Below are 15,102 nucleotides of genomic sequence, written 5' to 3'. Positions count from 1 at the left end.
TGCTTAAAGGATTCATGCCCTAGGGTTTAGCTCACTTCATCCCATAAAGTTTCTGAAGGCAGGCCCAGAACTCTTCCTTCATCATTACAACTAGCTGTAAAAAAAATCCTCCAGGTTAGCCCCTCAGATGTGGAGTTCCTGTCCTGCAGCTGGTCTCTGATGAACACTCCAGGTATCTAGCACTCAGTGCATTGATGCATTTAGTACCCTGTCAACCCATGTACTTGAGTGTCTTGTGCTAAGTGATGGCCCAGGGTGCCTTACTGTGTGCTGGATGAGATGATGGTGGAGTGGAATCATCAGTCTGAACTTGGTAGAGATCATCAGTGCCCTGATCATCTTGTGGTTCCTTGGAGTACTGATGGTACTGACAAAGCAGGATGTGCCAATCTGAAGGTCCCATTTCAGCTTTTAGTGACCTGGAATTTGTCATTTTAGAAACTTGGTCTTGTGCACCACATCTTGGGACACAGACCAGCCTCGATTCTGAGGCTGGATTAAATGTAACTCTTGTTCAATCTTAACTGTGGTTACATGCCAACCTCTCCATCACAAACTTTCTTAAATCAAGAGATTCTGACTAACGATCCTTTTGGGAAAACTAAAAGTTTTACCTTATTGTCCAGGAATAAGTTTAATCTTGTAACCTTTTTTTTTTGCTTAAGAAATTCAAGTTGAAAGCGCAGTCACTATTTAGGACGCTAACACATTTCTCATGTAATTTTTTGGAAGTCCATATGATTAGGCATTTGTGATGACAGCATGGGAGAATGCAGTGCTGTAGTAAAAGCCAAGATGGCAATTATGCATAATACTTAAATTTCATTTTACAACTTTCTCAGCCCAGAAGCAAATTACTTTAATTTCCTTACTGTTCTTGGTTCTCTTCTAATGTTGCAGTAGCTCCTGCTGTAAGCACTCTAAACCACCTCTTTTGATTGTTCATAACTTTGGAAATCATTACTTTTGTGCTGCAGTCTTCCTGTCTTGGTCTCATCAGAGGTGAAGTTAGTTTTGGAATCTTTGAGTTAAATTGGTTAAATAGACATTTTGTACGTGGTGTTTCTTAAATCACTGTGTTTTAATTAGAAATTTTGTGCATACTTAACTCAAACAGCTGTCTTGTTCGAGCTTGCCTCATTTAGGAAACGACTGTACTTGAAGCAATGTTCGTCAGTTTTAAAAATTGAATGTTTAAGGTCTTTAATGTATGCACAGTAGAATTTACTGTTAAGTCTTTATTATTCCGAGATTCTAGCTTTAGAAGTATCATTGAGTTCAGTGAAGTGCTTTCACTTTGGATTGATCTTTTACTCTCGTGTAGAATTTGAAGTGGCTGGGTTATAAGGTATCAGGATCTCCATCAAGGACACACTAGGGTCAGATGGAGAACTTACAAAGCCCATTAAGTATTTTCTGTCGTTAAAGGAAATGCAAAGGCATTAGCAGACTAATGCTAGGAACACTAGAGTTGAGTGAACAAGTAGTCAAGTCTAGAAGTCCAGTGTTTATGTTGAAAATTAAACCTTTGTTATGCCTTTTTGCAGAATTTTAGGGAATAACTAGTTATCAAGTGAAATTACATAGAGAAAGGGACACTAGAGTTGCAAAGTCAGAGACTGAACCTGAATTCCGGCATTTCCTAATTTGGCAATATTGTAGCTGTGCTGGTCCCACAATATTGGAGCGACGGGTGTAATATCTTTTACTGCACTGACTTCTGTTGCTTACACAGAGTTCCTTAGGTCTGGGAAAGGTACGCAGTGCCACAGCTAGATACAACATGGAACAGATTGTTAAGCATAAGGAGCTTGCAAGAGACCATTCAAGGTGAAGCGGGGAGTTAACACCTCTCCAATAGTATGAAAAAGGAGGGTTAGTGAATCTCAGCTTGTAATAATGAGCCATAAATCCATTGTCTTTGAGTCCATGATTTTTAGCTTCTAGCAAAGTTATGAATTTAAACTCCCAGGCTTGTTTTTAAGGTGTTGCGCAGGCTTTCTTTGAAGATGAGGACTGAGAGATCGATACAGAGAGATGGTTTTTGTTAAAAATGTTTGCCCTCAAGATGTATGGCATTTCTCTTTGTTTTTTTTTTAATTTTTTCTGTGTGACTTCATTCATGATCTTAGTGATTGTCTCATTTTCACCCATATTGTTGTTGGGGAATTAATGTTCTCTAGGAATTCTTAATTTGGCCCTGTAGTGAAGCGACAACTCACCAGTGCGGCACCTCCTGCTGGTTGTCGTGGGAATTAGCTCTCCAGCATGGGGAGCACCTCCTACTGGCTGGTGTCTCACCTGTCGCTGGCCCCCATGTCCCTCCCGGACCCTGGTACTCTTTACCTTGGGGTTCTGCCCACCGCAGTACCCCCACACACTGGTCTCCCCTCCCAGGGGAACCCCCAACCCTCCACCCCCACCTTGCCTCAATGGCTACTGCCAGTCACCATCTAGCCCCCACAGTCTGTAATGGCCACTCCTCACTGGCAAGGGAGTTAGGACCTGCTGCCTTTGCCTATTCCCAGGTTATATCTCTGCAGCCCCAGTACCTCTGGAGGCCTTCACCAAGGCCTCAGCCTGGGGTTTTACCAGGCTGGAGCTCCCCAGCTCCCTTGCCCTGTTCTCCAGCACTGCTCCAGTTCAGGTACCTTCCTCCCAGGCAGCCAGGCCCTTCTTCCTCCACAGCTAGAGACACACTCCTTCAGCTCCTGGCCCCCAGCCCTCTTATCAGGGCCAGCTGGGCCCTCATGGAGCTGGCCACACCTATGGTCAGCTGCTCTCCCTCCTTTTCCCAGCCGCAGCCCTCCCCAGGGCTACTTTTAACCCCTGTTCTGCGGGAGTGGGGCAGCTGCCCCACTACAGGCCCCTTTGTTCTTATCCATTATGATAGCCTGTTACATGATCATATGTAATAAAGAACCCCTGCTTGATTCCATGGGCAGAGAAGTGTGTGGCTTGACTCTTTCAGGGTACTTAGCACTTTAATGAATTCCATGTACTTTGAGCAAAGTTCTCACTGACTGCAGTTGAAGTTGAGTGTGCTCAGCACTCTTACAAATCAGACTCCAGATTGGGCACCCAAAAGTGAGAAAACAGTGGCTACTTGTGAATTGTGACTTGCCCATAATCTCATGAACTCTGTGGCAGAGACAGGGATATCCAGTACTCAAGGGTTGCATTTAGTTTTCTAAATCATGAGACCATCCTTTCTCCTCTTGCAGCCCTCTGCCTCACTTCATTATACTGTCCAGCTTCTGAAACAAGCGTGTCTGGGTCAGACAGAAGGCAACAACAGCCTCATTAACTGTGCAGCCTTGACTTCATTCCCTTAGCACAATTCATCCTGCTCACTGAATGATGCAGGAGTTATCAATACATACACACAAGGGGGCCAAAATGAGGTTGCACAGGCAACCTCGATTTTGTGTTTTCCTTCTCTTGGCTGCTGGCCAGCACGTGGTCTTGGCGCACACAGATGAGATGGTCTCCCTGCTTGCAGTGCCTGTGCCTCATGTCAGAACAGCCCCTGGCTTCCAGGAGCCTGGAAAGTCCTGCTCATCCCCAGAATGGAGCATGCTTAATACAGATGAGATCTTCAGGGTTTGAGCAGTGGCCTGCTAATCCCAGGGTTGTGAGTTCAATCCTTGAGGGGGCCATTCAGGGATTGGGGCAAAAATCTGTGTGGGGATTGGTCCTGCTTTGAGCAGGGGGTTGGACTAGATGATTTCCTAAGGTCCCTTCCAACCCTGAGATTCTATTCAGAGAGTTTCGCTTTCAGACTCTAATACGTCTCTACTGAGCATGTACAAACTCCAGCTTTCATTGGTTTATACCTTGGCCAGATTGAGGCAGATTTTCACAGGGACTGCAAACGGCAAATTCCTGCCATCAGGGTGACGCCCTTCCAAAGATTGTTCCAGAGCATAGAGGCACTAGAGTAGGGGTGGCCAACCTGTGGCTCCGGAGCCACATGCAGCTCTTCAGAAGTTAACGTGCGGCTCCTTGAACAGGCACCAACTCTGGGGCTGGAGCTACAGGCGCCAACTTTCCAATGTGCCAGGGGGTGCTCACTGCTCAACCCCTGGCTCTGCCACAGGCCCTGCCCCCACTCCACCCCTCCCCGCCCCCTCCCCTGAGCCTGCCGTGCCCTCGCTCCTCCTTTCCCCGCCTCCTGCACCCCACGAAACAGCTGAGGCGCTGGGATCCCGCCTCAGCTGGGAGCCGGGGCGAGGCTACTGATGTATTACTGTGGCTCTTTGGCAATGTACATTGGTAAATTCTGGCTGCTTCTTAGGCTCAACATCAGTGCTAGAACGTCTCAGTGAAATGGTTACGAATTTTTTTAATTTGGATAAAACACATTTTTCCAAACTTCATTCTGTGAAAGGGCTGAACCAGTTGCTGCAGTTTTCTCCCAAAAATCAACTTGATTCAGATCCAAACACCTGTTGTGGAGAATTTCAGACCAAATAATTTAACTTTGTCAAAATTTTAATCAACTGAAAACAGGGTGTTAAAACAAATGTTTGGCATCCTGAACTGTAGGCATCACTACCTGTGCTACTTAGATCCAATCTGTATTGATATAATACAAATGTACATTGGTAAGTTTTATAATACAGTGCAATTTTCAGACTTCGTTTGATTTCTTTTTTAAATCTCATAGAAACTTGCAAAATAAGACAAGTTTAAAGAAAATTACGTCAGTAGTATTAATGTTTAAAGCCACCTAGTTGAAACTTTGTTTTGTAGTATAGTTTGGAATGCTCCTAACTACTGAATTTCCTTTTTTTCAAATATAACTTAATTTATAGATTTTTGCAATATCTGAGGACAACATCAACCTAAATGTATTTTAACAGATTTCCTTAACCCCTTTAAATAAAAACTAAATGATTATTTTCCCCTTTTTGCTGTTTTACTTCTGTAACTTCTCTAGTGTGCGTCATGAAACTTAACTGACTACTTTTGTTTATGGTTTCACATTCAGGTTCTCACTGGTGCAACATTTTGATTGTAGACAATGCAGGAGAATAACTCAGTTTAAAAAATGTTTTAATTGATAGTTTTTCAAGACTCTTTTGTTTACAAGCCAATGGGGGTCAAACTTAAGATGTCTCTCTCCAAATCAAGCCAACTTGGAAGATTGTACAGTAAGCTACTGTAGGGGTGTTGAGTGAGTGGGAGAGTGGCATTTAAGGTGGTGGGTTTTTAGTGTCTCTCTGTGTTGAGCAGGGGTCTCAAACTCCCAGCCCGCGAACCTCCCCAATGTGGCCCGCGGGGCTCCAGCAGTTTGGGGGCCGGGTCTCTCCCTTGGTCCCATCTGCTGCTCCCAGGCACTCCCCGCCCCCAGGCACCTTACAATGGCCTGGGGCCCCGGCAGCACAGTGGAGCTGAGCAGCGTCTGCCTGCTCACTCCATGAGTCTGCCGGCTCCTCCTTGCAGCCCCCGGGGCAGGGTGGGGCTGTGCCTCTGCGCTGCCCCCGCCCCGAGCGCCCCAGCCAATGGGAAGCTGCAGGGGCGGGGCCTGGGGGCAGCAGCGTGTGGAGGCGCCGCCCTTCCCCCCCCCCCCCAGCCTGCCCTGCCTTGGAGCCCCAGGTAAGCACCGCGCTCCCCTCCCAGTTCGTCAGAATCTGGTCAGAATTGTGCAGACTCGGACATGATGATGGAAATGTGTGCATGTGTCTAGACTGGGCTCTGATAACATGTTTTTTTTTCCTCCTCCTCTTCCCACCAGGTAGTATTTGCAGAACTGTTTCAGCTTCCAGTTCCTCCACACATTGAGGTCATGTACACAACACTTCTGATTGAATTGTGCAAACTTCAACCTGGCTCTTTACCACAAGTTGTATCCTTCCTTGTTAAGGAGCACGGTAGCTTTGAATGCTTTTTCCTTTGTTCTCTGGAAAACTGAGTATTGGCATGAATTTTAGCAGTGACTCTATTTTTCTCCCTTTATTCAATTGAATAAAACAAGCAAATCGTTTGACCATCAGTACTGCATATGTGAAAGAACAATGCAGACAAATAGCCGTTGTAGTTCTGTTACCTTAGTCTCTAATGTCAAAGTGATGGGGAAAAATCTCCAGTGTTTTAAGCACTAATTTTAAAAATAAATCCCAAATGCTAGAATAGATGACTGTAATTATAATGTATCATTGAATCATAATGCAGGAAACAGATTGTCAGTAAACCTGGCATATATTTACTTCAGAGAACAGAGCACTTGGTTTCTCAGTTACTATGTGTCTGCATATTAACTCTTAGTTAATATCAGTTTCTAAAATTAGATTACAAATAGCAGCAGCATTTGTGTAAGTTGTACCACTAGAAATTTCGCTTGTTAGATGAATAGAGGTTCTAAGGCTTGTTAATGTTGAGATCACATCATCACCAACAGCAAAATGTATGTTTTATAAATAAACTTAAAAGTAAATTGTTAGACTATATTTTCCTTACTTACCTGCAAAGACTCAGGTAGAGATCTTTGTCCTGCAAGAGACAAGAACGTCACTTAAACAGTGCAGGTAGTTTAAAAAGTCCTTATGGCTTAAGACTTCTGAAATATCAAGTTTCAGATACTATCAAAGTTTGTGTTTTGCAGCTCAGATAAAGTCCCTGAAATTTAGAGTTCAGTCTTTGGCACACTTGTTATATATCAGTGGTATCATAATCTGAAATGAACCAGCTTTAAAGGCTCACTCTGGCTTCTAGAAGATCAGTGTTATAAAAAAATGTAAAATTGACTTTGGATGACTTGATTGGGTGAAAATTTTCAGTCTTTCTAACTCAACTCAGATTAATAGATTCATAGACTCTAGGACTGGAAGGGATCTCGAGAGGTCATCGAGTCCGGTCCCCTGCCCTCATGGCAGGACCAAATACTATCTAGACCATCCCTGATAGACATTTATCTAACCTACTCTTAAATATCTCCAGAGATGGAGATTCCACAACCTCCCTAGGCAATTTATTCCAGTGTTTAACCACCCTGACAGTTAGGAACTTTTTCCTAATGTCCAACCTACATTTATGCAACAAGTTTGTCACTGAAATAGCTGCTGCAGTTTTCTTGCTGCATCGTAGCGGGGATGTCTTCCCCTTGCCATCTTACATTGTCCCATAGCTTTAAAAATATTAGCAATAAAGAATCATGGAGGACTGTCATCCATTTTTTGAGCTGCCTTCTGTTTAAATTCTTCCCCCAAAATCTCTGCTAACCCTAGTGGTGAAAAAAATGTGGCAAAACAAGTGCAGTATTCAGAGAAATGAGGATTAAAATGAGTGAAGGTGGTTTGTTCTTGTTGCTTGTTACTGAGTTCTTTAGTGTGTTAGAACTGCATCCTCTCCAAATAGCTCTGTCTCTTCAGAAGCCAGAGTGCTGAGATGGCTGAAATTTGGGTCTCCATAATAAGCTGGATGGCAGCAAGTATCACTAGATGTGCAGCTTCCATTGTCTTATAGAGTACTCCTCTTTATGAGCAGAGACAAGACTCTACCTATTGGGCAAACTGCAGTTTCCCTGTTTTCCATGAAATTACCAGGACTTACCCCAGCATGGGATAGTTGAAAAGTGAGATGTTACTGGGGGGGGCATCCTTCTGCAAACCCTCCAAAGAAAGTGGAAAGAGTTAGTATAAGCTCTGATTTATCAGACTCCTCTTTGCCTTAATTAGACACTTGTAGCTTGCACAAGCCACAGAAATGCTGTACATGCGTTTGGATACAATGAACACTACGTGTATAGACAGGTAAGTGCTTGTGCATTTCAGGAACATCAGAATGTTTTCCTCATTGTACATTGATGGACTGAAAATGGGTCACATGAAACTCTTCTTACTACCTATTGGCGCCATAAAAAAACAACTGTAAATCCTAAATAGTGTTAACGTTTGAGCTCTAGTCTTGAGCCTTCTAAACTGAAGGATGGGCATCTCATAGACTTACGGTCAGAAGGGACCATTATGATCATCTAGTCTAACCTCCTGCACAACGCAGGCCATAGAATCTCACCCACCCACTCCTGTAACAAACCTCTAACCTATGTCTGAGTTACTGAAGTCCTCAAATCGTGGTTTTAAAGACCTCAAGGTGCAGAGAATCCTCCAGCAAGTGACCCGTGCCCCACGCTGCAGAGGAAGGCAAAAAACCTCCAGGGCCTCTGCCAGTCTTCCCTGGAGGAAAATTCCTTCCTGAATATCGCGATCAGTTAAACCCTGAGCATGTGAGCAAGACTCACCAGCCAGCACCCAGGAAAGAATTCTCTGTAGTAACTCAGATCCCATCCCATCTAACATCACAGACCATTGGGCATATTTATCTGCTAATAATCAAAGATCTACTTAGCACTTGCTCACCCATCTCTGCTGTCTGCTGAGACCCTGCTCTCCCTACTCTTAGAAGGACAGTTGCCTTATACTGCCAACCCACTGCCCTCAAGATCACTGCTCTGCCTACGAGCATGGTGCAGTTCTGAGCTCAGTCCCCATGCTGCTCTGCTGATGCAGGCCACTTCCATCCTCTGGCCTGAGGGAGGGGCTGAGAGTTGGTTCACAGTGGGATAGCAGGTTAAAGGAGGGTGACAGTTCATTGTTCTAAGGGTTACGTGACACTTGTGCAACAGGTAAGAATTGCAGTTGCTATGGAGAAAATCATTAAGACAATTACATATTTGCAGTCAGCTATCTTTGCTTATGTTAATAAATAGATATAATGGGACCAATGTGGTGAATCTGACAGAACATGAGACTATCTCCATTCTGTCTCAAAAAGGCCAAAGACTCGCTAAACCTAAGGTGTGTCTGCACTTATCATAGAATCTCAGGGTTGGAAGGGACCTCAGGAGGTCATCTAGTCCAACCCCCTGCTCAAAGCAGGACCAAACCCAACTAAATCATCCCAGCCAGGGCTTTGTCAAGCCTGACCTTAAAAACCTCTAAGGAAGGAGATTCCACCACCTCCCTAGGTAACCCATTCCAGTGCTTCACCACCCTCCTAGTGAAATAGGTTTTCCTAATATCCAACCTAAACCTCCCCCACTGCAACTTGAGATCATTGCTCATTGTTCTGTCATCTGGTACCACTGAGAACAGCCTAGATCCATCCTCTTTGGAACCTGCATTCAGGTAGTTGAAAGCAGCTATCAAATCCCCCCTCATTCTTCTCTTCTGCAGACTAAACAATCCCAGTTCCCTCAGCCTCTCCTCATAAGTCATGTGTTCCAGCCCCCTAATCATTTTTGTTGCCCTCCGCTGGACTCTCTCCAATTTATCCACATCCTTCTTGTAGTGTGGGGCCCAAAACTGGACACAGTACTCCAAATGAGGCCTCACCAGTGCTGAATAGAGGGGAATGATCACATCCCTCGATCTGCTGGAAATGCCCCTACTTATACAACCCAAAATGCCATTAGCCTTCTTGGCAACAAGGGCACACTGTTGACTCATATTCAGCTTTTCGTCCACCGTAACCCCTAGGTCCTTTTCTGCAGAACTGCTGCCCAGCCATTCGGTCCCTAGTCTGTAACAGTGCATGGGATTCTTCCGTCCTAAGTGCAGGACTCTGCACTTGTCCTTGTTGAACCTCATCATATTTCTTTTGGCCCAATCCTCTAATTTGTCTAAGTCCCTTTGTATCCTATCCCTACCCTCCAGCATATCAACCACTCCTCCCAGTTTAGTGTCATCTGCAAACTTGCTAAGGGTGTAGTCCACACCATCCTCTAGATCGTTAATGAAGATATTGAATAAAACCGGCCCCAGCACCGATCCTTGGGGCACTCCACTTGATACCGGCTGCCAACTAGACATGGAACCATTGATCACTACCTGTTGAGCCCGACCATCTAGCCAGTTTTCTATCCACCTTACCGTCCATTCATCCAGCCCATACTTCTTTAACTTGCTGGCAAGAATACTGTGGGAGACTGTATCAAAAGCTTTGCTAAAGTCCAGAAATAGCACATCCACTGCTTTCCCCTCATCCATTATGGCAGTGTGTAGCGTGCAGACACTGCCCGCTCCCCTCCCCCCCCCCCCCAACGTGGGTATAAATAGTGTAGGCCGTGCTGCACTGCTTCTGAGTGCAGAGTGCAGCTGCACCAGTACTTCAGGGTACATACTCTGCATGGCTCTCTACGTTCCCAAGAAGTGCCTGTTTCTAGCAGTGTAGTGTTCTGCTGCCGGAGCCTTTCCCCACTGCCACATGTCACTACATGCACCCTACGCACCGCTGAAGGTGTAGACATGGCCTTAATGTCTGGTATCTGAGAACACACATGTTACATTTACTCCTTAGAGGTGCCTTACAGACCACTAAGATGGAGCCACCTGGAACCAAGTAACAAAGTTTTGTCGTTATTTGGGTGGGAGCTTAGGTAGTAGTGGGCTAAAACTGCACTTTTCATTCTTCCTTGTTTGATGCTTCATGGACTTCATGTGAATTTTTTTAAATGTTGCAGGTTAGTAATTGCTCTAAAACCTTACACTGTGACCTGATTAATCAGTGGCTTTTAGTAGTTGAGAGAGAAGCTGGACCTTCCAAAGGACTGGGTAAAGGCAGTTATCTGCCAAATAAGAGAAACTACTCTGCATGCCTGAATCATATTTTAGCTGATAAAATAGTGATGAGAATGAAAAAGAAAAATCTAATAACCCGCTTTTGAAATTGCCTGTTGCACTTTTTATATGAATATATGACCAAAGACCTCTGTAGATAGACTTATACACTTGACAAACTTGGCTTAATTTGGATTTCAGTGCTTAGCAAGTATTGGTGGTGGGGGAGAGGCTGTGTAAGGGATAAATTTCTAAAGTGTCTAGGGGACTTAGGAGCACAAGTCTCATTTATTTGCAGAGGAAATCCCAAGTCTCTTATGCACTGCTGAAAATATCCCACTTCACTTGGGCGCCTAAAGCAAAGAAGCTAAACATCGTTGACCTTAGTATAGCAGTGTGTTTCCGTTCTGTTATAAACAGCGCTTTAACATCAACAAACCAGACATTAGTATGCCTTTTAACCAAATGGGTGACTCACTAATGACTTACTATGTGACTTTTTTCTGTTCATTTTTGGGACACATTTTTCTCGACTATTGAAATGATTAAGCTTGCCTTTGAAAAGTATAATTGAAACTCTCATCTGATATTTTTTTTTGTTCTGTGTGTTGTTGCATACTTAATAGAACTATAACATTTCCCTCTTTAAAAGGTTCATGAACTGGTTTTCCCACCATCTGAGTAACTTTCAGTTCCGTTGGAGCTGGGAAGATTGGTAAGTTTCTGTTGGGGTTCCCATTTGAGCCATTTGTATTGCATACAACTTTCATACGTATCCAGAACTTGCCAGTGTTGCTGCTAATAGTTGTCCCTAGCTATCTGTAGTTAACATCTCTCTAAAGCACTAATCGCCATAGAGTTATCACCATAGTGCCTTAACTTTATAACCATTTAAATTGACAAGATGCAAAATACTGTTCTTGTGTAACTAATATATCACAATCTGCGAAATACAGTTAAAACAGATTTTACTGTAATTAGAAATCACTTATTTCAATATGTATTTGCGAAGATGAGACTTCATGTTGGCAGTTCATAGATTCTAATACCATTATGTGTTAGTACCCCATCTCAAAATTGCTGAGACCTGTAGAGAACAGGAAAGAGCATTGTAGATTAACTGTGCTTAACCTGTGAACACTTTGTAGAGCACTGAGCCAAGCTAAGAGCAGAGTAAGAAGCAAATACAATGCTTGTTAAATGCTATCAAATTTTGCACTTTGATAGGTCAGATTGTCTTACTCACGAGCTTGACAAGCCCAAACCCAAGTTTGTAAAAGAAGTCTTGGAAAAATGCATGAGGTAAGTGAAGCTTTTGAACATACCACTTTAGGAGCTTGGTATTTACTATCAAGTTTGTCTGATCATTGTTTACTTTTAGATACTATTAACCAGATTCCTTTCAACTTTGTGCCTGTATATGTACTTATGAACTCTTTCCCATACAGCACATTCTGTTAGTTCATGTTTTCAGGAGATGTGTCAATCTGTTCTGTTGTCTTGGCTGATAAGACTCTTGGAAATAATGGGACACTCCCACTCTCCTAATAGATTGGAGAAGTGATGCCTTTAAATAGGGGGTGAAATATCCACACCTACATTTCACTTTTAGATCTAAGTCCAGAGGGTTAGACACTCCCTTTACTTGGACTTGCATGATGGAAGTTGATTGGGGGGGGGGGGCGGCAGAGGAAGTAATGTTGTTGGAAAGTATTGGTCATTCATAAACTAAATGCAGGAAGGAACATACTTTTGAGTTCTACCTTATTAATGGCTTGCAGGTAACACAGGGCCTAATTTTGATTGGTGATGAGGATCCAGGATTCTCATTGACTTTTGAAAGGAAGTTGTCCGTGCTCAGGATTGGTCCAGCAACTCGTGATGGAGAGGGAATAAGGGTAAAACTTTTCAAAGTGCTTAAATGACATGGGCTTCGTTTACACTACAGTTAGGTTGATGTAAGGCAGCTTATGTCAACCTAACTATGGTAGTGTCAAGTATCAGAGGGGTAGCCGTGTTAGTCTGGATCTGTAAAAGCAGCAAAGAGTCCTGTGGCACCTGATAGACTAACAGACGTTTTGCAGCATGAGCTTTCGTGGGTGGTAGTGTCTACGCTACAGCCTTGCTCCCACCGATGTAAGTGCCCTGTTACACCAACATCATACCCACAGGAGGCGTAGGGCTTATTTCAGTGTAGTTAGGGCAACCGTGTCCGTGTAGACACTGCATTACTTACATTTATAGTTGGCTAAAATTCTTGTCAATTTCACGGCTCTGTGCTGGAGCCATAAAATTGACAAGAAAGGTGAGTAGATTTCCCTGCTGTGAACCTGGCTCACAGCTCGGGCTGTCACCCTGAGGTGGGGGCGGGGGGTCCAGCTAGAACCCAGCTGCCCCCCGAGCTACCTGCTCCAAGCAGGCTGGTGCCCAGGCTTCCCTCTCCCCGTCTGGAGCCCTGGCTTCCCCTGGCTCCCCGCTCTGAGCCCAGCTGCCATGCACTGAGTGCCCGGGCTCCCAGCTCCCCATGAAGCTCCCAGAGCTGTCAAAGTGGGGCTGCTCTGAGCAAAGACAGTAGCAATATGAAATTAACAAGAATGTCAGTTTCTCTGTTGGTTGGCTCTCTGCTGGGAAATTGAGCCCCATGGGACTGTCAGTGCCCCACAATGCCCCACTCCAGTTGGTGCACGCACACCAGGTGAGGAAGCACTTCACCTGCAGAAGGAGAGTAGTATGGACACCAAGAGCCAATTGAATTGTCATGATGGCTCTATGTCAGCCTAAACTAAGTCAACCTGATTTATAGTGTAGACAAGCCCTTAGAATCCCAAGTGAAAACTGTTTTCACGTATTCCTTTTTGAGTCAGGAAGTACAGGAGGAGTAAAAGCACTGACTGGCAAAAGAGAAATATTTTGTCTGTGGATCTCTTCCATCTCACCTCAAATGGTGGTAGGCTACTTCTTAAATGTTTATAAAGGTTGGAGGGAACTGAGAGTTAAAATGGAGAAGTCAAGATGACTTTTTCATTGATTTTTAAATTGTAGCACCAGTATCTTGCCTGTGATCCACATAGCATGTGCAGTGTTTGAATAAAATGTGACTGACTGATGGTTCCCCTTAACCTTTCAATGTGAGCAAAGTTAATTATGTGAAGTTGAGAATATAACTTTTTTTAAGTTATTCAAATCTAAAATGTCCATTGGAAGGTCAATGCATAAACTGGTTTCATTGACTCTTAATGTCTGGAAGGAACTATCCTCAGTAAAATGTAGTAATAATCAGACTTCTTGGTTTTTGTTCTCCCTAAATTAAAAGATAATAAAATAAGAGCATCTTTAAGGCAACACCATGGGGTATCCCTCAAAATATTCCACTGGTAATTCTATTACAACTGAAGTTTTCTCTTGCAGGCTTTCATATCATCAGCGAATAATAGATATTGTTCCTGCTACGTTCAATGTCCTTAGTCCTGCAAACCCATCATGTATTTATAAATATGGAGATGAAAGCAATAGTAAGTTTAAAAGCTATTTAGAAGATGTTAACCTTTTCTTCAAAATGCTATCAAAATATTATCTGTCTTTTCAGATCTGATCAAGCAAGGAAACCTCTAGTTTCTGAGTCAAATTAGTTATCTTTATAGAAGAAAATTCACAGTGGAAATGAAAAGGCTGACTTTTGACCTGGAAAAATTGCCTGAGTGGAGCACAGTAATATAGTTTAGGTCTAAAACTTTGATTTGGGACAGGTTGGGAGGGAATTCACTAAAAAGGGTTCCTAAAAACTTTAAAATGTCAATGTAAACACCTTGGTTTAAAGTTAATTACCCTGCAATGTTTGCAGCCTGAACACTGCAGCATTGTGCTAGTTGCAAGAAAGTCTAAAAAGTCAATTTGGCTTCTGTTTCCAGTGTCTGAGCTGAGTGATGTGCAAAAGTTGAACAGCAGAGTGAAGATAACTTACTAGTCTTTGAGTGCCACATTTGTTTCAGAAACAAACGAAAGAGCTCTTGGTAAGCGCCAAAGAACTCTGTCTAATAAATGAAGCAAGCAAACAGACAGGAGTAAGACAGTAGTTAAGGTGAAAAATGATATGGAAAGATTATTTGAGAAGAAGAAAAAATGGATGAGTGCCATAAGTATAAGGAGTGCCCCAATTGAAGGCATAAAGGTGAGCAGGAGAAGGAAATGAAGAGGCTCTTCAAGGAAGTAGGAAGAAATTAGAGCGGTTATGTAAGCCCTCTAAAGTTGAGGCCAAGGGGGGATTGAATTTGATGTAGCAAATATGAAGCAGAGATTCTATGGGGCTGCTGATGTGGCCAGTGACATGAGGAGCAGGGTGGTAGCAGCAAGATTTTGGGTAGGATCCAAAAGGGGAGAGTTGAAAGGCAGAAAAGATTATACGTATCTAGGTGTGGATAACTTTTTGCTGCTGGAATAGAGGAAAAGGTGGACTTGGGAGGAAGAGAGGACAAAAGGAGTTATCTGACTATACTAGTTTTGCAAAGCTTTTATGTGGGGAGGTGCTGCCACAGCTCTTAATATC

The 15,102-nt window shown here is 43.5% G+C and overlaps 1 protein-coding gene across 2 annotated transcripts in view; it reads left to right on the top strand.

The window, feature by feature from the left end:
* NCBP1 (nuclear cap binding protein subunit 1) overlaps positions 1-15,102 on the top strand; it is a 51,375-nt gene that overhangs the window by 23,089 nt on the left and 13,184 nt on the right. For both annotated transcript variants that reach the window (XM_045020104.1, XM_045020105.1), the window contains 5 exons: positions 5,741-5,851; positions 7,690-7,754; positions 11,212-11,274; positions 11,787-11,861; positions 13,968-14,071. In XM_045020104.1, the coding sequence (XP_044876039.1) occupies positions 5,741-5,851; positions 7,690-7,754; positions 11,212-11,274; positions 11,787-11,861; positions 13,968-14,071 (418 nt within the window). The remainder of the gene's footprint in view (positions 1-5,740; positions 5,852-7,689; positions 7,755-11,211; positions 11,275-11,786; positions 11,862-13,967; positions 14,072-15,102) is intronic.

This window comes from Mauremys mutica, chromosome 6 (genome assembly GCF_020497125.1).
Source record: "Mauremys mutica isolate MM-2020 ecotype Southern chromosome 6, ASM2049712v1, whole genome shotgun sequence".
NCBI lineage: Eukaryota > Metazoa > Chordata > Testudines > Geoemydidae > Mauremys > Mauremys mutica.
The sequence above is the reverse complement of the archived record's forward strand: the minus strand, read 5'-3'. Positions and strand labels throughout refer to the sequence as shown.